The following is a 23,474-nucleotide window of genomic DNA, read 5'->3' as shown; positions in this document are numbered from 1 at the left end:
GCGCCGCGGGGTGATGGATGCGGGTGCCCGCTGAGGAGGGAGGGACGGAACGCTCCCTGGTTCCCCTCGGCGTCCGGCGTCGCGCCGGGCACAGCTCTGCCCGCAGCGCGGGGTGGAGTCGCATGGTTCTCAGTGTTCCCCTCTCCTAGGAAGGGCTTCGGAGCCGCTCCATCCCGGGGCGAGCTGGCAGGAGGCGAGACTCCTCCAAAGTCCCGGTACCATAGCGCAAAATCATTCACTTGCCCCCGCGATCCCCCCCCAGCCTCCCCGCGGGCCGCTCGCCTCGCAGCCTCCGCACAACTTCACCGGAGCCTCCGCCTTCCCCGGGGCTTCCTTCACCCCACGCCCACGCCGGCCCTGCGCCGCCCGCCCCCTGGCTCGGCCCGCATCCCCGCCGCCTTCCCTCCCTCCCCAAACGTGAGTAAGGGAGGCGGGCCGATGGATATGCGGAGGTTCCGGGCGGGGGAAGGGATTGAGTGTGTGCGGTGAGTGTGTGAGCGAGAGAGAGTGTGTGTGTGTGTGTACACAGCACTGGGAGAGAGCGCATGCGCCCTGGCTGGCGGGGCCGAATGTTTCCCAAGTGTTTGAAACTGGTATTTGGGTTTTCCACGTTGGATCTAGCGCGGCGTATGGGAGCGAGGAGGCTGCGTTGATATCGCCGGGGAGCGGCGGCGGCGGCGGCGGTGAGGAGGAGAGCGGGGAAGGGGGGAGCAGAGGAGAAGCAGAGCAGAGCGGCGCTGGCGCAGGCAGAGGGGCTGCCGCTGCCTCTGACAGACACTTTGCAGAGCACATTTTGTTTCCAGATTGTTTCGGAGGAGCTGGTTTAAGCCCCCCTCCTTTCTCCTCCTCCTCCTCTCCCCCTCCCCTCCCCACACACACACACACACACACACGCACACACACAAATCCCTCTGATTGTTCTTACCACCTCCTTCGTGAATTACCCACAACGACAGCCATTCAATCAGCTGCTGCTGGCTGTAGGGGACTAGCGGAGGGTGTGTGTGTGTGTCTCTCTCCCTCTTTTTCACACAAGAGGAGTCAGATGTAGCTTCCCTCGGTTTTTTTGGGGGGAGCTACAGAGAGAGGTGGGCAGGGAGTGAGACCTTCATCGGGGTTACCGTCTTTGAAGGGAGCAGCACTTGCTCTCACACGGAGAGGTGTGGGGAAGGATTTTTGTTTCTTTGCCGGATGAAAATGTTGAGTCCTGCAAACGGAGACCAGCTTCACCTAGTGAACTATGTGGAGGATTATCTGGACTCCATCGAGTCTATGCCCTTCGATCTGCAGAGAAATGTCTCCTTGATGAGGGAAATTGACGCCAAATATCAAGGTAAGTGTTTTCTATATATCTGTGTCCGTGTGTGTGGTTTGGGGCTCAGGGGGGAAGGGTGTCTTTCCCTTTCTTTTCTTTAGAGCTGAGCCTCGGCTCCGTTTGCCCCTCTGCACCCCACAGGGATGGTAGCTTTATTTTTGAGAGGTAAAAGGAGGAAGAAAGCCGGGAGGAAAGATCCGAGGAGAGAGAGGGACTGATCTGCAGCGTTAGCTCTTGTCATGGGGCGGAACAAAAGGTCTCCGGCTTTTCTTATTAAGCAAGGACTCTGCTTTTCTGTGTAAATTGCTGGCCAAGAAGGCGGGGGCAGGGAAGTGGGGTGTGCGGTGCACAAAGGGGGGCCGTCCCTGGCCGTGGGGCTGAGGTGGAAGGGTTTGGGGGTACGGAAGAAAGTGCTGGGTGGATAGAGGGGGAAGAGATTACAGCACAACATTTAGGAATGTACAGTATTCATTATGGCTGTAGTAGGGGAGAGAGGCAGCTAGTGAAGGAGGGAGGGAAGGAGGGAGGGAGAAGAGGAGAGGGGGGTTAGGCGAGAGTGGGGGGCAGGGTGTGCTTTCTTCGCTCCCTTCTCGGTGGGTTTCGTTTCACCCGGTGAAACAGCCCCGCTCCGTTGGGCGGGGGGGCCGAGGGGGCAGGACCGGCGTGTGCGGTGTGAGTGGGGGGGGACGGCACACACGGTCGCGCTTACGGCCGGGCTGAAGCGCCCCCCTCCCTCCCCGCGCTCGGGGCACGCCGTCCCCGTCCCCACGGGCGGAGGGAAGGAAGGGGAGGCCGGTTTGCGGGACTCGGGGCAGCTTTGTCACTTGGTAGCTGGCGTCCGCTCGGAAGCAGGGGGAGGGGGGAGGGCGCTTTATTCTGTGCCGCAGGTAGCGGTGACAGCCGGGGTGCCGGGAGGGGGGACCCCCTCTCCCTGCCCGCGCCCCCGTGCATGTGGCCTTAGGGGCGGCGGGCAGCGAGCCCTGCCTGCCGTTGCCTCAGCCGCTCCTAGGGCAGCTCACCATGGGAGCCCGTCAGCTCCCGGGGGAAGGGTCCGGGGGAAACTTCTTCAGGAGCCCGCGGGGGCTTTCGGGGGTGGGAAGGGAAGAAAAGGACAAGGCGGGCATCGCACCCCACGATACCACGTCCAGCGGGCACCTCCGCGCTGTGCTAGGAAGGGGCGTCCGCGCTCTTTTTATAGACAGACCTCGTTAGCATATCGCGGTGCGCCACGCCCGTCGGGGGTGCTGATAGGGCGAGGGTGTCCCCACGGGCCGGCTGTGCCCCGCCTCCCCGCGCGGATTGGCTCTGGGGCCGGGCCGACCCCTCTCGCGGCCCCGCCTCGTCGTGACGTTTCGAGAAGCAACTTTTCCGTGGGGCTGATTTGAATATCTCGGCCGGCCTCGGCCGGCGCGCTCTGATTGGCCGGGTTCGCAGAAAGGGGGCGGGGCAGCCTTGGCCGTCCGGAGAGTGACTGACGTGTCCGGGGTGAGGCGGGGGGGGGGGGGCGCTTCTGCTCCAGCCGCACCTCGCTCGTGACTGGCTGGAGGGGGCGGGCGCCAGCTCGCTCCCGCCCGCCGTGATTGGCCGCTGCTCCCTGTCAATCACTCGTTTGTTGCCCCGGGAGAGTCCGTTCGGCCCCGCTCGGGGCGGCGGGGGCGGAGCCGCCCCGCCCCCCCCGCGCCCCCGGGACCGCCGCGGGTTCCGCGGGGACGTCCCGGTTTCCTGCCCGAGAACAATGGCGGCTCCGTCACCTCCGGGTCGGCCCCGGGCGCCGCAGAGGGGCGGGGAGGAGGCCGGGCTCTCGCCCGTGTCCCGCTCGCCGTCGTTCCGCGGCGTTTGAGCCCCCGTGAGGCCGCGGAGCTGCGCTGGAAGTGAAGCTCCGGCGGCATGGCTTCCCTCCGCTGGAGTGGTGTCTGTGATGCCGGGAGCGCGCGTTCGCCAGTGCCTCAGAGCGCAGCGCTCCGCTCCCGCTGCTGCAGCACGGCGCGGCAGCGCGGGTTCCTGGGATCGCCGTGAGCCGAGGCTCCCGCGGCGGCAGCTGCAGGCAGCCCGAGCCGCAGCACGGCCCCGCTGGCTCCCTCAGCGCCGAGCGAGCGGCTGCAGGCAGCCCGAGCCGCAGCACGGCCCCGGTGGCTCCCTCAGCGCCGAGCGAGCGGCTGCAGGCAGCCCGAGCCGCAGCACGGCCCCGGTGGCTCCCTCAGCACCGAGCGAGCGGCGCTGCGCTCCCGGCGGCCGGGCTGAGCGCCCCCGGCTTTGCGCAGCTCCCGCTCCGTGTCGCACATGCCAAACACGCCCGGGCCGGGATCCCAGCCCGCAGCCGGGCGGGAATGGCAGCGGGCAGTGCTGGAACCGAAGTTTTCCCGACGCCGAACTTCCGTCCGTAATGGTTTTGTGCTGTTCAGACAGACCGTTCTTCGTAGGAAATGCCCACCCACCAGATTGAGATGGGTTAAACTGATGACATCAGTCAAGTGCCGAAACTTAAAGCATAAAACTTCTGTATTTCAGCTACTGAAAAAACATTAGCTCTGCTTTTTCAGCCTTCTTGAACGTAGAATCCGCTGTATGTTTGAAGGATCTTTTGGTGGCATCTTGGGCATACCATTTTTGGTATTTTTTTAATTGTTGTTTTGTTTTGGGCTTTTTTTTGTAGGTTAAAAAAAAACCACCGGTTGCTTAAAATGATGAATAACATATAGGAATGCTGATTTGTCAGATAGGTTATATTGCAGAACCAGCTGACAGGTCGTGCTTAACCGATGTGTGAAGCACAAGCTGCAGCTCTAAAATCTGAATAAAGCTTGTGTAATATTTCTATGTCTTCACTGGAAATTGTGTATGTTTAAAAACTCTGCCAAGGAAAGCCAAAACCTAAACCACAGGATAGCTCTTGGTTTGCATATATGTCACATGTTCCTATGAAGAAATAAATAATAAAAAAATGTAAGTTTAAAAAAGTTTTGGTAATGCCATTGGCATATATGAGAGATCCTAGTTTCTGTTAGATGCATTGAGATCAGATTTTATATAAATATATTTAATATATTTTGCTTCTCTAAGACAGTCTGTTCTAACCTGTGAGAAAGGGAAAATTCAGAGAAGAAAGGAGATGCAGGAAAAACATTCAGTGTGTTTTTGAGGACTTAATATGGAGTGCTGAGTACTGTGTATGCTGTAGTTTATTTGGGTATCATAATGAAACTCAAAAACATCTTAAAAAGAGGTTTCCATGGCCATTCTTGAAACTTTAGATACTTTGTGCATTGTTGTTTTTTATAAACTGTTAGAACAATCCTTGAGGTGCAATTCAGGATGTAACATATTTTAAAGCAGAAGCTCTAGCTCCCCGTTGTTGCCTATCATCTTTAATGTTATCTTTTAACTTCCTGCTCTGCAGTAAGTATTTAATGAAGATAATATTTTTGTGTTTTAAAGAATAGCAACATGTATTTTACAGAAAGTGTAGGTGGGAAATAATCTAAACCTCCTGGATATTGTAATCCTAGTTTTGAAATCCAGGGGTTTACACAGCCTCATATTTTCAGCAGAAATAGCTCAACAGTATTGGATGAAATAGCTTTGGGTCTAGGCCATGTATTTGGTGTTTCTGCATCTCCTGTCAAGTAACCCAGCAGTGTGCTTCTAGGGTGGTTTGTGCTTTCTTTCTGTCCCACTCTCTTTCTCCTGCTCTGTCAGTTTTGCAGTTAACCTTGGAGCTTTTGACACTATGTGTATTGGTTTAGCTAATTCTTTTTAAATACTGAAAAGTTTAAAGGGAAGCATTATCAACATACATAAAAATATATTTAGTCACTTTTTTTTCTCCTAAATCAGCCTTTGCATTCCATTCCTGTGGGACCACCTAGAACAAAAGCAGTCCAGTGGAGTCACGAGCTGCTGTCAGGTACAAGCTTCAGGGCACCTGTCTTTGATCAGAGCTGCGTGTTACAAGAAGTTGTTGCTGTATGGAAGGAAAAACAGGAGGTTTTGTTTTGCCATTTTCCCCGTCAAAAATATTTATAGTTTTTATTTCTTCTTTGCAGAGATTCTGAAGGACCTGGATGATTACTATGAAAAATTTAAGCGGGAGACAGATGCTGTGCAGAAGAGAAGAATGTTGCACTGCATACAGAGAGCCTTGATTCGGAGTCAGGAACTGGGGGACGAGAAGATCCAAATCGTCAGTCAGATGGTGGAGCTGGTTGAGAACAGAACAAGGCAAGTGGACAGCCACGTGGAGCTGTTTGAGACTTGCCAAGAGACTAATGACACCACTGGAAACAGCGGGAAAGGCAGCCAGGATAAGTCGAAGAATGAGACAATCGCACAGGCTGAAAAGCCCAACAACAAGAGATCGAGGAGGCAGCGGAATAATGAGAATCGAGAAAATGCCTCAAATAATCATGACCACGATGACATCACCTCAGGAACACCAAAGGAGAAGAAAGCAAAAACATCCAAGAAGAAGAAACGATCCAAGGCTAAAGCAGAGCGGGAAGCTTCTCCTCCTGACCTTCCTATTGACCCTAATGAGCCAACATACTGCTTGTGCAACCAGGTCTCCTATGGAGAAATGATAGGATGTGATAATGATGAGTGCCCCATTGAATGGTTTCACTTTTCTTGTGTGGGACTCAACCATAAACCAAAGGGCAAATGGTACTGCCCCAAATGTAGAGGAGAAAACGAGAAAACTATGGACAAGGCGTTGGAGAAATCTAAAAAAGAAAGGGCGTACAACAGGTAGTTTGTGGACTTTTCATAGTGAAGGAAAAAACCCACCAAACCAGTGTATTTATTGTCAGTGTCACCTTTGTTGAGGTGAAAGGATTGTAAAATGTATATTTTTAAAGGAGGTTTAAAACTGAACCATTCCTGTTACAGGGACGGCAATAAGAAATTTTGGGTTTCATTTGGTAAGCTGTAACAAGAATGTGGTCTGTGGACCAATGTATTCCAAAAGTAAAATTATAAGAATATTCGGGTGTTTCTTAAAAGATAAATTAATAATTTTCTTTATTTCTTTTCTTCTTTTTTTTTTCTTTTTATTTTCTTTTGTTTTTTGGTTTTTTTTTTAGTGCTGGTAGCACTCTACCCATTAAAATTTTGACAAATATCTCTTGAAATGTAATTTTGTTTTCCTTAATGAAAAATGTTATTTACCTTTTGAGTAAAATTGATAAATAGTTTAACCACCTGGCTGTATCTGAATAAAGCTGCAATACATTGCAAAAGTAACTTCTTTTGGTGATAAGCAAGAACAAACAAAAGGAGGGTAAAATTTGGTTCCTGCTACAAAGTGTCAGTATAACAGTTCAATAGCAAATGTTTAAATAGGCTTAGAGGATTATTTTTTAAAACAAAAAGTTAATGGTTAAATTTTAAACAACAAATATTTTATATGCTGGCCAGGTACCACAAAGGCCATTTTTAAATGATTGAATATGTTTTGTATTTAACCAGGAAGTGGTTTAGTAATGAGACATAACATAAATGAAGCTTTATACTGTCACAGATAGTGGTGTAGCAATCCTTAATTTGTTTAAGTTGTATAAATGTACATTTTAAGTGGAGTTGCACTTACTGTATTATACTTGGAAATGCAGCCAAATGCCATTGTGTAACCAATGTGCATTTCCTGCTGTATGTATGAAAATTGTACAGATGTGATATTAAGAAATAAATGAAATGACTTTGACAGTTTGCTTCTTTAGCAGTCTTGTTTAATGATCATTCATGTAACTCAAAAAACCCAGAAATTCATCTTTGACCTCAGCAGCTGCAGCAAGCTGCTGCTGGAAGCCTGAACCTGTTGTAGTGGTAACCAAATTACAGTTCTGATAAAGGATCTTCATAGAATGTATGGCCAGCAAGGTCGTAGGAGAGCCAAAATAGCATTCAGCTTTCCATCCAAATCTTCTCATTTTGTGCTTGCAGTCACTCCCAGACCCAGACATTTATCTGAAAATCAATAGTACAGAGCTGGTCTTGTTCAGTTTTTTTAATGCTTTTTTCATTGTGGATATAAATTATTCCATGTTTGTTATTGGGATCTTTTGTGTTTCAGCATTTCCCAAGTTTTCCTGCAGCTGTTCCAGGGCAGGCCTTTTTGTTCTTCATGGTTACCCCATACCAAAATGTCCTTGCTGTGACCAGGTGCTGTGCCAGGTACCCAGGGCTCTGTCCCTTGGATGGACACTGAAGCTTGGTCAGGCTGTTTCCTTCACCATCATGGCTTTAGGGGCCAACATTACAGTGAGCAGATTTCGTCTCCATCACACTGCAGGCCTTCATCCAGTGAGAAGGGAGCAGGACCAGCAGTAGGAAGGCCATGGAAGTGAAAGTTGTGAAATCCAGTGGATCAGGTGAAAGACTCACATAAAAAGATGAAAAAGATGAGGGCCTGGGGTTGGTGGTTTGTTTTTTTTTAGAACATTCTGTGTATAATGGTGGTGTTTTGTTTCCTGAACAGTGAAACCATACCACTGAAATGACCCTTGTATTCCAAAAGATCCTTCTGTAGGGAGTAAGGTTTTGATCTAGCCACACACAAGACAGCTGAAGGGGTTCAGTGTTTTCTAAAAATGTACTGAGGGGCCCCAAAATGCACTGCATCACCTTGCATGGATATTCCCTGCCAGACAAACACGCTCACAGTGGCAAGTAGTCCTGTTTTACTTCTAAATAGGTGTGCACATCTGCAGTTGTTTCCAATCCCTTCAGACTGTCAGGTTACACTGAGGCACCTGTGCCCAGGGCAAGTGCCTGCTCCAAATCAGTCTGCTGCTCCCGAGCTGGTTTAGGGTTGGTGTGTAATTTTTCTGCTCTCTACATTTCCTTCTTTCATCTTTTCTCTAAAGCCTTCTGGTTTTCCATTCTCCCTGCACACTTACTGGTCTTTCCTGCTCCTCTGTGCCTCCACCTGCTGTTGTTGTGGCTGATGCTGATGCTTCTGGTCTTTTCTGCCTCTGCTGTTCTGGCATTCTCCCACCAGCCTATGCTGAGAACATCAATACTTAGCAGCAGGACTGTACTAGCAATACCCCAGCGAAACTTTATATAGGAACTAGTGCAGACAAGGTTTCAAACCAAGCCTTTTTCACAAAATGTCTGCATTGATTCTGAGGGATATTTTTAATGTGAAAAGCCAGAAGCAAACAACAAAAATGCAAAAGAGGATGGTAAGAATGTTCAGCTATAGATGGATCAGTAGAGCCATATTTATACTGCCCTTAAATATTTCCAGCTACTGAAGGCTGGCTGTGGTCTCTCATTTTTCAGTCTTTTGCTGAAGACAGCTGCTGATCTGTAAAGCAGCTTGGAGTTACGTCCCTTTCCACATTTTTCCCAGGCTTGTGTTACCTTCCAGCTCACCCTGTTGCAGGCTACAGCACTGATCTGCTCCTTGGCCCTGAGGGCTGAGTGCACTGGCACGGGACAGCCTGGAAGGTCTGGTTTCAGTCGATGGGCACGATTAGTTGGATGCAAGGGGCTCTGCAGTGGCACTAAGCTCTTTGTTGATGGAAGTGGAGCCATCTTGTGTTATACTGACACACTGCCAAGCGCTGCTGACTCTGCAAACTCTGTCCTGGCTTTGGTACTTTGTCTAAAATGCTGTCTTAGTTATTCACATGGCCACAAGAAACTTCTATCTTTTGAGCCAAGTTTTGTAATCTCTGCGTGACAGATCAGCTATTTTGCAAACTTTCTTATTTTGTCCAGCAGAGTGATTTGGGGAGATCATCTGCCTGGTTTGAGAAAACATATGACTCTCTTAGTGACCCTTTCCCACGAGGCTGCTAACAAAAGGTTTGAGTGAGAGGGAGGCTCCTCTAGGAGTTGAGCTGAGGCTTCATCTCCATTTCCCATGGGTTAGTAAACAGCTCTCAGGTGTTGCAGCATCAATGCAAAGTATAAAAATCATTGGGTGTTTGCTGAGGGGGAAGTCATAGCAGCAGGAGTTACAAACTTAAACTTCTCATTGAAATCATTCAGGCAGCTGTAATTGCTGCTCTTCTGTGTGGTAGGGGTAGCAGGCATGTCTGTATTGTGTTGCTGAACCCTTGAGCTGATGGTAAAGTCCTTCCAACCACTGAAAAGTGGCGGTTCAACACTCCAAGCAGCTGACAGCAGACCTTGCCCCGGAGTCGTCCCTGTCCTCGGCAGCAGATTTGTTGTGCAGTGGGCCAGCTGGCAGTGCAGAAGGGCTGCTGGAGGCACGAGCTGGGCAGTCAAAGGCATCAGTCAGGGAGCCCTTTGGGTGCTATGTCAGCTCCGATTGTAAAATGTTCCCAGCCAGCTGGGGAGAGAGCAAGAGAACCACTGCAAGCCTGAACCAGCAGAGCAGAGCATCAGTTTCAACTATTGCACCATCTGAAAGCATCCCAGTCAAGCAGAACCACTGTCTCCACTGAGCAGCAACAACCTTCACCATGCATATCATTAGGCTTAAATAGGTTTCTTACTAATTGAACACAGTTGATGATAACCTGTATCCTAATTTCTTGGAGATTATTCTTGTAATTATTCTTTCAGAATAAATACAATCCAGTAAATACAATCGAATTGGACTGCTCCACTGTTTTAATTTTCATAGGGTATTTTTAGTTGATCTTTTAAATTGTAATAGAAATGAAAGAGATAAAAGCACTGTAAACAGTTGCAAAGAATATAATTTTAAAAATTCTGTAAGATAAATGCTTCAAAACAATGTATCTTTGTAGTGAATTCTGTTGTTTTAGATTTATCGTCATTCTCATGGCCTATTTGCTATATGTACATGAACCTCCCCTCACCCTTGTGCAGGAATTGCTCAAAAGAGCTGGTAGGTAATTTCTGAGTATGAAAAGTAGTGTGAGCAAAAGTAGTGTATGAAAGAAATAATGAAGCTAATAATGATCCATTCAGTTTCCTACCTTCCCAGCTGTTACTGAAGTCCCAAATATAACAAGCAGGAGGAATGATACTGTGAGGAAGAGCAGCAGAGCAAATGCAGTATGTATAGAAAGTGCTGTAAACAGTATTAAGGTTTTCTCCCAAGTTTAAGATTACGTTTCCAAGATTACTTTTCCCAGTAAGCATTTATTTTTGATGGTAGTTAAAAAAAATCAAAGGAATCTGTGTCCTGTCTCACAGCAGAAAAGCTGCATTAGTGGCCAGGGCAGTTTTGAGGAGGGGCTGGTGGCATTCCCCAGTTGCAGCCAGGATTCCCAGGTTAATTTTTTCCTTTGGTTCACTTTATAAACAGCTTGCCAGTGGTGGAAGGAGAAGAAAGGTGGGTGATACTGAACTTTTAAAAAGAGGTACCTGTATTTAAACTTCCAGCTCTTACTTGAGAATTGTGGGTTACCTTTGTGGCTTAGGACCCCGCGTTGGGTCTGGGTGAGATGGAGCTCAGCCCTGTGCACTCCCTGTGCTTTGCACTGGCAGCTGCAGAGGAGCTGATAGCACTCCAGGGTTTTGGCTGCTCTGAGCAGAGCTGGCACAGCCTCAGCTCTGTCTCTCCAACCTTCACCCCCACACCAGCAGGCTGGGAGTGGGCAAGGTCCTGGGAGGGGACACAGCGAGGCCAGCTGACCCAAGCTGACCAAAGGGATATTCCATATCATATGACGTCTGCTCGGATATAAAAGCTGGGAAAAGGAGGAGGAAGTGGGGAACATTTGTTTTTTGCAACATTTGCCTTCAGAGGAACTGCTCCATTTCCTGCAGCCCTGCTTCCCAGGAAGTGGCCGGACATCACTTGCTGATGGGAAGTAGACAATAAAATCTTTGGTTTTTTCCTTTGCTTGTGCATGCGCAACCTTTCGCTTTTGCTTTGCTGACCTGCCTTATCTCAACCCACGAGTTGTTTTCCATCTTATCCTTCTCTCCCCAGTCCAGCTGAGAGCGGGGGTGGGATAGAGTGGCTTGGTGGGCACCTGGCATCCAGCCTGAGGTGGTGCCTGATGTGGGGTGGGACAGTGACACCTATTTACATGTATTGCCTGCTGTAGTGGTGTTAATTGTCCAGTAGCAAGCTCCTGTGCAGTTTGCCAGCTGCACTGCTTATCTCTTTATTTTGCTGAGTTTGGGAACATGTTAATACTAACAATGGCTCTGTGCTTTTCCCTGGCATTGATGGCCTTGCTGTGCTGGGGGAGCTTTCTTGTGGAGACAATGAGGGAATACATCTCTCTCCTCCTACCCAGAATTTATGTGGATTATTTTATTATGCAGGCTCCTGCAGTCCTTGCTCATCCTTACACGATCTGTTTAATTGGTACTGTAAGCATATCATGGGGTTTGTGGAATCTGATGTCATGGTGCTGTATGAGAAAACAAATTTTGAGTGAGGAGACATCCAAATGCTCCCTGAGGAAGTCAGTCCCTGGGTGGCAGGGTGCGTGGAAGGATTTGGGCAGGTTCCTAGGGCGGTTATCACCTCCCATTGCCTGGGAGTTCACCCACGAGCAGGTAACCAAGCCTGACAAACTGACCCAGCAGCTGATAGAGGGGTGCCTTGCCCAGCCCAACGAAAGCCAGCAGCTCCTCGCCCTGTGCTGGGGCCTGGCCTGTGCCTACAGAGCCACAGTGCTGCACTCTCACAGGACTGTGGCTGAGGCAGGGACACAAACTGTGCGTGAGGACGTGATGGTTGAGACAGGAACCCAGACCACAACCACTACTGAGACTGTCCCTGTAATGGAAATGGAAAGGTGGACAAGGAGAGCAACAAGTCCTTGTTGTCAATTAGAAAGGGAGGAAGAAGAAGAAGAAAAAGAAGAGGAAGAAGAAAAAGAAGAAGAAGAAGAAAAAGAAGAGGAAGAAGAAAAAGAAAAGAAAGAAAAAGAAAAGGAAGAAAAAGCAGAAAAAGAAAAAGAAGAAAAAGAAGAAAAAGAAGAAAAAGAAGAAAAGGAAGAAAAAGAAGAAAAGGAAGAAGAAGAAAAAGAAGAAGAAGAAAAAGAAGAAAAGGAAGAAGAAAAAGAAAAAGAAGAAAAAGAAGAAAAAGAAGAATTATCAGGAAAGGAAGGGTTTGATCAAGAAATCAGTCCTACAACAAATAAATCAAAGAAAGGAGTAAAAGAATTCAAACAGGAAACAGAAATTACCCAGTCTCTGACATCATCAGAACTTGAAGACCTGCAGAAGGAGTACAGCCGCCAGCCAGGTGAGCAGATTTCTGCCTGGCTGCTGCGATGCTGGGACTGTGGGGCTGATGGTCGCCTGCTGGAAGGCAGGGAAGCCCAGCAGCTGGGATCCCTTGCTAGAGACCGGGGAATTGGAAAAGGAATTGGAAAAGAGACAGCAGTTTGCAGTCTCTGGAGACGACTCGTCTCAAGTGTGAAGGCAAAATATCCCTTTAAGGAAGATCTTGTGAGCTCCCCAGGAAGGTGGACCACTGCACATGAAGGTGTCCAGTACCTGAGAGAATTAGCAGTGCTGGAAGTCATTTACAGTGATCTAAAAAATGATAACATCTCTAAAGATCCAAAGGATGTCCCTTGCACAATGGCCATGTGGAGGAAGGTAATTCAAAGTGCCCCTGCATCATATTCTACTAGTTTGGCAGCAATGTATTACCCAGAAATGGAGACACCAACAGTAGAGAGAGCATCTTGTTGGCTCCAAAACTTAGAGGAAACTCTTTGTACCCAGGCCAGCACCTCAGCTGTCAAGGGCAGTCCAAGAAATCAGTCTTCTCCTGCCCTGATCAGAAGGAAAGAGATGCCCAGACGCATGACACGTGGTGCACTGTGGTTCCTTCTGTGCGATCAGGGGGAAGACATGAGGAAGTGGGATGGTGAACCCACCTTTAAGCTGGAAGCCCGTGTCCGTGAACTGAGAGAGAAGAAAGCTGAGAAAGAGGAGAGCTGTGAGAGAAGAGAGAAGGGGCCATCCCACAGAGCTGTCAGAGCAGTCTCTGCAGACACAAGACAGCAATCAGCAACCTCCCAGACACAGAAGAACTGACATTACCTCTCTTGATCCTGGCGAGGGGATTTCTGGTCTGGCACTGTAAGGGTCAGACAGTGAATGCTCCAACCAGGAAAAAGAATAGAGGGTCCCTCCCTTCTGCCAGGAGGAGGAGAGGGATGACTGGATGTACTGCATTTGATAGCCTGGCACATCAGACCCAGAGAAGTGCACAAGGCTTTGGTAGATGCTGCTGCATAGTGTACGCTGGTGCTATCGGGGTACGGGGGCTCAGAACCCATCTGGATCTCTGGTTTGACAAGGAGATGCCAAAAATTGTCTGGTTTGGAGGCTGAAGGGAGCTTAACAGGGGACCAGTGGGAAAAGTGCCCCATTGTGACTGGCCCACTTGTATCCTTGGAATTGACTGTCTCAGGAGAGGATACTTGAAGGACATAAAGGGGTACCAGTGGCTTTTTGGTGTAGCTGCTGTGAATACAGAGAAGATCAAGTAGTCATGCACCCTGCCTGGCCTCTTAGAACATCCCTTCCTTGCAGGAGGGCTGCAAGGTGAAGAACAGCAGGTGGCAATTGCTACCAAGACAGTGCATCAGCAGCAGTGTGGCACCAGCCGGGATTCCCCGGCTCCCATCCATGAGCTGATTCCTCAGCTGGAGAGCTAAGGAGTTACCAGCAAGGCCCACTCACCTTGTATCTGTCCCATATGGCAATTGCAAAAGTCTGATGAAGAATGGAGGTTAGCATAGCCATTGTGGCCTAAATGAAGTCACAGCACCCCGAGTACTGCTGAATCAGACATCAGACATGTTATCCAGTGAGGAGAGTGCCCAATAAACCTGGAATTGATGGCCCCAGGGGGTGGAAACACAGCCCTGTGATCTTCCATGGGTGTATCACATCCCTTATCAGCCACAAGCCTCTGGAAAGATTGGGAGGTATAAGGCACTGCTGAGGACTATGTTGAGAGTTGTTGGGCAGTGGGGCATGGAAGCTTTGGGATGCAAATTGAGCAGAAGCCACTTGGCTGGTTAACATTGGGCATCTGCTAACCGCCCTGGGCCTGCCCAAGCTGGGGGAGGACACAAGGTCCCTGTGCTACACACGGGGAAGCAGCTGGGGGAGTCACTGGGGATTTCTCCTCCCATGGGAAAAGGCAAACCCATTTGTGGGATTGTCTTTGCCCAAAGACCTGGGTGCACTTGGTGGGTAATGTGGAAGGATGGGGACACTGGTGTGTGCCTCAAGGAGATTTGACCTTGGGGGGGGAATAATCTGTGGTGTGAGTTTTATGTTGCAGGAAGTAAAGAAGCAGGAATGACACGGACTGGTGAAGAGTGAATTTTGTGGGGAGCAAGGCAAGAGCAATGACAACCCAAGCCAGGCTGGTCAAGTGTGCTGCTCCTCCTGTCCTGAGCACCCATCCTGATGGAATGGAATCCAAGTCATGGACTGTTTCTGAACATCTGGAGGGGTGGAGGAAGCCCATGGAATGGGAAAATGATATCTATCTGTGAAAGGACTGGGGATAATAGTTAATGAAAATGTATGGATCTGTACATTTGGTATGAAGATGATTTAAGGGTGTAGTTTAAGATCTAAGAGCTGGTAAAAAGGGATTTCAGTAATGAGAAGTAAATACAGTGCAATAGCTAGAAGATTAAATTTTGTGAGATCTGGGTATGACACAAATGGTATGGAATAAGGGGTGGAGATTGTGTTTGGTCTGGCTGAGGTGGAGTTGTTTTCCCCATTGCATTGGGAGCTGGAGAGGAGCTGTAACACTGCAGAGTTTTGGCTGCTGTGAGCAGAGCTGGCACAGCCTCAGCTCTGTCTCTCCAACATTCTGCCCCCACATCAGTAGGCTGGGAGTGGGCAAGGTCTTGGGAGGGAACACAGCTAGGCCAGCTGAACTGAATTAACCAAAGGGATATTCCATACCATATGATGTCTGCTCAGATATAAAAGCTAGGAAAAGGAGGAGGAAGTGGGGAACATTTGTTATTTGCAATGTTTGCTTTCCAGAGGAATTGCAATGTGTCTTGAAGCCCTGCTTCCCGGAGAGTGGCTGGACGTCACTTGCTGATGGGAAGTAAAATCTTTGGAGTTTTAGCATTTGCCTGTGTGCACACAGCCTTTTATTTGGTTTTAGTAAACTGCCTTATCTCAACCTATGAGTTGTTTTCCATCTTGTTTTCTCTCCCCTGTTCAGCTGAGAAGGGGTTGTGATAGCGTGGCTTGGTGGGCACCTGGCACCCTTACACACCCTTGAGAAGCTCTGCTGTCCTCTCCAATACCTTGGCAGTTCAGGGCAACCTTTTTAAAGACCTTGCATACTATACATGCAGTCACAGCAGATGGCTACTACAGATAGTGCATTAACAAAGAGTACAAAATTAATCCCACCCAGGTGGACTTCGCAGAAGTCAAAAGTCTTTCCAGTTGTCGGGGTGAAAATCTAACCTCCATCAAAATTTTAGGAAACTAGTGATGTAGAGAGAAAAAAGATATCTGAAATGGCAGAATTTCTTGCAGTACAGTAATTTTGTGTAATATGTGACTGTCCTGTAAGCACCATGTGTCTGTGCACTGAGTCTGTCTCCCTCAAAAAACGTTTCAAGGCACTTCCTCCATGCAGCCCTATGGACAGTAGCATTAATTTTTGAGGTGCTTTGAGTTGTTAGTTTTATTTTCTGTAGTTTGCTTTGGTAAGTCAGCTGTGGCCACCAGGTGAGAGTGAGGGCTGGAGCACACTCTGGGACCTGCAGAGGATGCAGGCAGTAGGTGACTGCATGGCGCTGGCACATCAGTTGTCCAGCACTGATGCTGGCTGAACTGGACCCGAACTTCTGCTTGTGCTTCTTGCTCTGGGGAAAGGATCCTGCTGCAAAGAATATGGAGTTGTCTCTTGCATTTGGCTTGCTGAAAAATGGGGCCCCAAAAGGTTAATACATCCCAGGCTCATAGCTCAGCATTATGGGAAAAACCCCAAAACCAAAAAAACCTCAAAAACCTTAAAATAAACTTGGATCCATTAAGTGAATAATGCAAAACTCGGGTAAGACAGATAGAATCACCTTTATGCTCTCCCTTTGTGGAAGAATTAATGCAATTTAAATACCCTCAGTGGTATACATCCTGAATCCTCTCATCATACAATACACTTTGCTAGTTCAATTTTTTTTTCAAAATAAATCAAACTTGGAAGAAAAAAACGTATTTAGTGATAAGGATTAGAAATACAAGTGAATTGTGTGTAAATTATTCACCTGCATACAGAAAGGAATGTTTTGCAATGTTAATTAAAAGATATATATCAGGGGACTTTTCTTTCTGCCAGCCTCCTCCTCTCTCCTTGAGATTTTTTGTGTGGTTGCATCTGAAATAAAATGCTCTGTTCTCATAATAGCTTCTTCAGTCTTGTGACTTTGGGAACAGACAATTTAGCCAGAGCCCTATCAGTAAAAGATGAATTGTTAGATTCATGTTCCACACAGTGATTTTATTCAACAACTAAAAGATTAAGGGCAATTCTTTCAGGAAAGTCCCCGGAGTTTGAATGCTTTCATTTGGAGGTGTCTCTGGAGGACATTGGAAGTGGAAGGAAATAAATGTAACATGGCTTAAACTTTAATCAAGTCTAATGTATGGTCAGAGGTACTTTAAAACTTTGATCATGATCATAGCATTTTGGCATAGTGTCACTGCAGAAGAGTAATAAGATTTTTGGGATGCCCTGATTTTTCATTTCCATGCTTTATGAGGATTTTATGTGTTTTATGTTTTGTCTCAGTTTATTGTCTGCTGACCCTATTCTGCTTGGATTGGAGACAGCTTCAAGAAGACAAAAGTAGTATTTTTAAAGTAAAATTACTGATACTGCTCTCTGTCTTTGTTATCCACACTAATTTTTTTTTCTGGGAATGTAGAAGGTGTGGTGAGAGCTCCTTTATACTGAGCCCTTAGATTCAGCACAAAGGAACTTTTACAAAAGGGACAGACTTACAAAGAGGGGAAGTAAGGCTACAATACTGAGGTAAACAGTGGGACTTCACTTTCAAAAGTAATCCTCCCTGGGCTGTAATAGATTTAAAGGAATTCTATCTAAATGGGCTCCAGGGAAATAGAGCATCAAATTTCCAAAAAAAGATAAACACAAATTATGTGACACTCCTACTAGCTTTGATGAAAGGACTGGAGGCTGTTGTGTGTCAGGGCAGTGGTGACATTTTGCAAAGCCAGAATTGTGTCATGCTGTACAAGAGAATACAGAAGAACTGTTGGAAGTGGATTTCCAGGGTGTCCTGCCATCCACAGTGTTATTTTATGGAAGGCACCACTGGCCAGAAGGTAGCACTCATGTCCATGGAGATTTCCAGGGAAGACAAAGAACCTTCATTGTTCAAGTCAGAGGCCAAGAGTTGTCTTATTGTGTCTGACAGAGCAGAAACAGACAAAATTCTATCTGACAACTCATTGTCAAGCCACGGCTAAGCAAGGTTCTCAAAAAAGCACAAATATTAACTTCCATGAATAAACTGTTCATATTTTCCATAGGTGACTGACGCAAATGTCAGACATTTGTATTTCATTTAATATTTTCTGGAAATACTAAGTGAAGAGATCTGTTATCTAGTGCTATTAGTGATGAAAGATGAAAACAAAGGAACCTCTGGAGGACATGTAGGTTTATACCAAAACTCAGAAAGAACAGGTGTATCTTTATTTGTAAAACTGATGTAAATATTATTTCCACAGTTTCATCTAACTTTAGGAGGGTTCATTGCCCCATCCTTTCAAACATTGGGCCTTTTAGATCAATTTATTTCTTGAAGAATGAACTAGAGCCACAGACTTAGATATGCTATCAGTGCAGGTGGCTCCTTTCTATGCTGGACCTTCACCTGTGTCATTTTGGGAAGCAGAGATTTCTCCCAGAGAAAATACAGGCATCTCTACTCTGTAGCATGCAGCTGCTGGAGGCTGTTGCATTAGCACCTTGAAAACCCTGGTCAACAATTTTTTTTTGTTTCTAGGATCTCTATTTTAGCAGAAACCACTTAGGACACACCCTCCTGGTAGGTAGACAAGGACACACACACTCTATTTTTCACTCTGTTTGTGTGTGGGTGTAGTAGACAAGATGAGTGAATGTGTTTCATTTTCTGCAATATTTTGAATGAACTTTTGAGAGCTTATCTTTCTCCTTACCTGTCCATTGCTTCTGGTGGTCAGTCTGTGGTAGTGGGTGCACACTGGATTGGCAGCTTCTGTACCTGCTTGCAGCACGAGGTGACAGTAACAGCAGAGCCACTTCTTGTCCAGCACTGCTAAGCTTGCTTTAGGGAACAGAGCTGGGTTTCTGCAGTAGGAGCAGAAAGGATTGTTAGAGGATTGGATTCCCAGCTGTCTGAAGGAGAATTTCCCTTAAAAGGGACGTGAGCATTTCTCATTCCACCCTTCCACTCCCCCCAAATAATTTTAGGTAAACTGGGATGATCAAAAAGATACCCACAGGAAAGACGTGAAGAGACTTTACATAAACTATGCCAGGTGTGATGACTTTTTGTATGTAGCAGCATGTGGGAAAGGTTGTTGTATATGATTGTCTTCAAAAGAATCTGAAGCAAAATTTGGGGAATGATTGGCAAATCAACCTTGTTTCAGTCTCTGGGAAAATCAGGTAGTCCATTTCTAGGCACATGAAGAATGAGAGCCCTCACACAGCTTTACACAGGCAAACCATACCTGCCCAGCCTGTTTGCCTGCTGTGATACAATGACCACAGCTGTGAATGCAGGGAGAGAACTGGATCTCATTTAGTTCAGCTTTAATGATGTGGGTGCAGTTCATGTAAACTTTATCAAGGCTTTTAAACGTTGTCTCCCATAATATTTGTGCATCTAAATTTGGAATTTGTAGTCTGAATGGGTGGGGATCTAAATGGGCAAGCAGCTCTTCGAATGGCTGGGCTCAGAGGGTCACTGGGTCATACACCTTCTTCCTGGGAGCTGGTCCTGAGCGCAGGTCTGTCCTGGGACCTGTCCTGTGTGACACCACTGCCCTGCAGGAAGGGCTGCAGAGCCCTTGTCCCTGGCAAGGTGTCAGTGTCACCCAGCTGGAGTGGCGGCACCATCCACGCTGCCCTGCAGAGGGACCTGGACAGGCTGGTATGGGTGTGGGGTGGGAAGCTGTGCAGTTCAACAAGGACAGCTGGACTCATGCAGCTCTCCAGAAGTCTGCAGGAAACACCCACTAACTCCTGTTTCAGAGACAGGAATCCATTGAAGCACTGGAGACAAGTTTGTTGTTTCATCTGTGGGGATCAGCACCAGAAAGAAAAAAGCAAATAAGCAGAGTAACCAATTAGCCCATGCTGAAATGGTCCTGACACAAGTTTACAGCTCTGCAAAGTGTCTTCTTTGGTTTTTCTCCTTGGACAAAGATATTCCATGGTGGTTTCTCTCAAAGAGAAATGGATGAAAGTACATCACCAGTTTTTCTAAACCTTTCCTGTAATTGGGATGAAGGAGAAGGGAATCCCTGGATTATGCAATTTTTTATGTAATTATTCGTGGTTTAGTTTTGCTGTGCCTCAGGCAACTTCACAGCTTCCCACATCTTGTTTATGATAAATTTTTGACAGATTCAAACCTTGACAGCTATTTTGGGCTGCTGTATTTTTATTACTACTTCAGCACCTGGAAGTGAACAGAGCTGCTTGAAATTTTATAGTGGTAGCAAGAAGTTTCATGCCAGGGCACTGCTTCTGAGTTCCTCAAATAAACTTCCACAGCAATGGGAAATTCTGAGCTTAGCCATCCATATGACTGGAGCAACTTGGAGGAACTTGTCTGGTGTTGGAGTGGTGTTTTCATTATTGCAATTTTCTTTCTATATATCCTGCTACTCAGGAAACAGGAGATTTCCAGTGAAGACACCATATATATTGGAAAGGAAGGCAAAATTTTTCATGGAAAGGGTGAGAGAAAACAGCCTAGAATTGCACACAGGCCTACATTGTGGGTTGTAAGCTGTGCCTCTGTCACCTCGTCCCCCGTGCAAGGTGTGAGCTCCCACTGGAATGGCTGTGTTTGCTGCTGCTGTGGTGTGTGGAGATGTGTGCACAGCTGCCCAAACTACAGTGATGTTATAGGCTTTGGGAAGAAATGAAATGTTTCCAATGGAGCTGAACCTGATCCAGGAGACATCTATGGGATGCCACTTGCTTGAGTGCATGAGGCTGCATGTCCTGGCACCTGGGCATGAAAGACTCAAGCCCTGGTGATGGAGGTGCACTTCTGTGCTCCAAAGTGTGTCTGAGAAGCTGGGGAGAGGGTCCCACACAGCAGGTTTATTTAGGCACGCAGTCATGTTTGGGACTGTTTTGGAAAACAGTCCTCTGCAGCAGCAAGGTGTTGCTGGATATTTTGTGTCATTTTTACTTTAGAAGGCCAGAAGAGAGATGCAAGTGTCTGGCAAAGCAGGAGAAGGCCACTTTAACCCTGTTGCAAAAGTATCAGCTTTGAGCCTTGTGGAGGGTTGGCGTGGGACAAGGATGGAGTGAGCAAGTCCCTGTCCCTTAAAGTGCCCTGCAAGGACATGGGGCAAGGTGCTCCAGAGGGCCAGGGGGTCATGCCCAGCCCTAGAGAACACACAGACCTTCAAGAGGTGTTTTCCTTGTGGTATTGTGCCTGTGAAGCCACAGTTTATTGGTTTGCTGTCATTTATCTGCTTTATGCTAATAGAGAGCTGTTTCTGCGACTTTTGAATTTATTTAGCCCAAAGCAAGACCAGCCAGCTCTGTGGTGTGTGCTGGAAGCCTCCTGTGAGAATCAGGAGTGAAGATGAACAGAAATGAACCCAAAGAACAGGTGCTGCTGTAGAAGACTGGGAGTTGGGACAAAACTGTCATTGACATGCACAAGCACGACTCCTACTGATTTCACATCTCACATCTCTACTATCTACATGCACTTGTCACCCTGTCCTTGCCATCCTTTCCATCTTCTGTGATCAAATTTGCCACCAAATGAATTCCTACAGCTTTCACCAAAGCCACGTGGAATTTCAAATATGTTTTACATTATATTTTAAGTAGAAGTCTTGTTTTCACAAGGATCAGTACCACTGGCAATTCATTTTGTTGTATTAGCAGGTCTTGATTTTTCCCAATGCAAACATTAGTGGGCTTTTCTGAGATTGGACACATTAAATTGCTCCTTATGATTCCTCTGTCATCATGAAATGTCTTGCTCACAATACCTGGTAAGTGTAGATTTGCTAATCATACCATTTAGAAAGTAAAAGAAATTTGCTAAACAGACCAACAAGGAAAATAAATTGGTGTCTGTAAGCTGAAATTGCTTATTAAAATGTTCAAAAATATTAATGTAGTAGGATGGTAGGACTTAAAACGTGACTCTTTAGATGAGGACAGAAGCAGAGATTGAATTCAATATGGATAGGAACCTTGAGACATTCATATTAAAACACATCTCTGCTTCTGTTCCCCACTCCAGCAAAGACCTGATTGCATTCACCTGCCTCACATCAGATTCACTTTCAGTATCAGCACCAGCACCTCTCCAGTTATCACTGTGTTGTGATCCAAGACCTGAATTTCCACCGTGCAAGACCAGACACTGACCCAACCTGAGCCGTGCTGCTCAGGCCACCCCACACCTTGTCCCACGATGCCATCCAGGGAATGGAATCTGTCCCTGCACTGCAGCTTGCAGCTCAAAGCCAGACCTCTGCCAAAGCAGGGCAGTCCATACTGGGCCCATGGAAGTCCCTGTTCACACACACACAGAGTCTGGAGACTCCCAAAAGGAAAAGCAGCTTTTGGCCGCCCCAGTCCCCTCCTGTGGGGCCAGGAGCCAGGGGAGGGAGTGTGGGTGAGGCACGGGGAGTGCCAGCCCTGTCACACATTTCTTGTCACTCCCCCAGCAGACCTGGCTGTGCTTATTTGGTGTTCATTTTGTGGCTCTCCTCCCCATTGTGCAGGAATGAGATCTGCAAGGGTTATGGCACAGTCAGCCTTAAGGAAGGCATGAAATAACAGAGACAGATAGCGGCTAGTGGCAGAGAAAGAGAAGGAAAGAGAAGGAAAGAGAAGGAAAGAGAAGGAAAGAGAAGGAAGGAAAGAGAAGGAAGGAAAGGAAGGAAAGGAAGGAAGGAAAGGAAGGAAAGAAGGAAGGAAGTGGCGGAAGGAAGGAAGTGGCGGAAGGAAGTGGCGGAAGTGGCGGAAGGAAGTGGCGGAAGTGGCGGAAGGAAGTGGCGGAAGTGGCGGAAGGAAGGAAGGAAGTGGCGGAAGTGGCGGAAGGAAGGAAGTGGCGGAAGGAAGTGGCGGAAGGAAGTGGCGGAAGGAAGTGGCGGAAGGAAGGAAGTGGCGGAAGGAAGGAAGTGGTGGAAGGAAGTGGCGGAAGTGGCGGAAGTGGCGGAAGTGGCGGAAGGAAGTGGCGGAAGGAAGTGGCGGAAGGAAGGAAGTGGCGGAAGGAAGTGGCGGAAGGAAGGAAGTGGCGGAAGGAAGTGGCGGAAGGAAGTGGCGGAAGGAAGTGGCGGAAGGAAGTGGCGGAAGGAAGGAAGGAAGTGGCGGAAGGAAGGAAGGAAGTGGCGGAAGGAAGGAAGGAAGTGGCGGAAGGAAGGAAGGAAGTGGCGGAAGGAAGTGGCGGAAGGAAGTGGCGGAAGGAAGTGGCGGAAGGAAGGAAGTGGCGGAAGGAAGTGGCGGAAGTGGCGGAAGTGGCGGAAGGAAGTGGCGGAAGGAAGTGGCGGAAGGAAGTGGCGGAAGGAAGTGGCGGAAGGAAGGAAGTGGCGGAAGGAAGTGGCGGAAGGAAGGAAGTGGCGGAAGGAAGTGGCGGAAGGAAGTGGCGGAAGGAAGGAAGGAAGTGGCGGAAGGAAGGAAGGAAGTGGCGGAAGGAAGTGGCGGAAGGAAGTGGCGGAAGGAAGTGGCGGAAGGAAGTGGCGGAAGGAAGGAAGGAAGTGGCGGAAGGAAGGAAGGAAGTGGCGGAAGGAAGGAAGGAAGGAAGTGGCGGAAGGAAGTGGCGGAAGTGGCGGAAGTGGCGGAAGTGGCGGAAGGAAGTGGCGGAAGGAAGTGGCGGAAGGAAGTGGCGGAAGGAAGTGGCGGAAGGAAGTGGCGGAAGGAAGGAAGGAAGTGGCGGAAGGAAGGAAGGAAGTGGCGGAAGGAAGGAAGTGGCGGAAGGAAGGAAGGAAGGAAGGAAGGAAGGAAGGAAGGAAGGAAGGA

General features: G+C 47.9%; 1 protein-coding gene across 6 annotated transcripts; it reads left to right on the top strand.

Annotated features, from left to right (window-relative positions):
- Positions 1-423: 423 nt before the first annotated feature.
- Positions 424-7,013, top strand: ING1 (inhibitor of growth family member 1). Of its 6 annotated transcripts, none has more exons than XM_063149957.1 (3): positions 3,567-3,878; positions 5,150-5,219; positions 5,359-7,013. In XM_063149957.1, exon 3 carries the CDS (start codon positions 5,430-5,432, stop codon positions 6,060-6,062), a length of 633 nt encoding a protein of 210 aa, XP_063006027.1. In that variant the 5' UTR covers positions 3,567-3,878; positions 5,150-5,219; positions 5,359-5,429; the 3' UTR covers positions 6,063-7,013. The 6 variants fall into 6 exon arrangements, with proteins under 6 accessions (XP_063006025.1, XP_063006027.1, XP_063006026.1 ...); XM_063149956.1 differs by having other exon boundaries at positions 3,567-3,925; XM_063149958.1 differs by lacking the exon at positions 3,567-3,878 and adding an exon at positions 3,959-4,258.
- The last annotated feature ends 16,461 nt before the right edge of the window (positions 7,014-23,474 follow it).

The sequence above is a fragment of the Melospiza melodia genome, chromosome 2, assembly GCF_035770615.1.
Source record: "Melospiza melodia melodia isolate bMelMel2 chromosome 2, bMelMel2.pri, whole genome shotgun sequence".
Classification (NCBI taxonomy): domain Eukaryota; kingdom Metazoa; phylum Chordata; class Aves; order Passeriformes; family Passerellidae; genus Melospiza; species Melospiza melodia.
The sequence above is the reverse complement of the archived record's forward strand: the minus strand, read 5'-3'. Positions and strand labels throughout refer to the sequence as shown.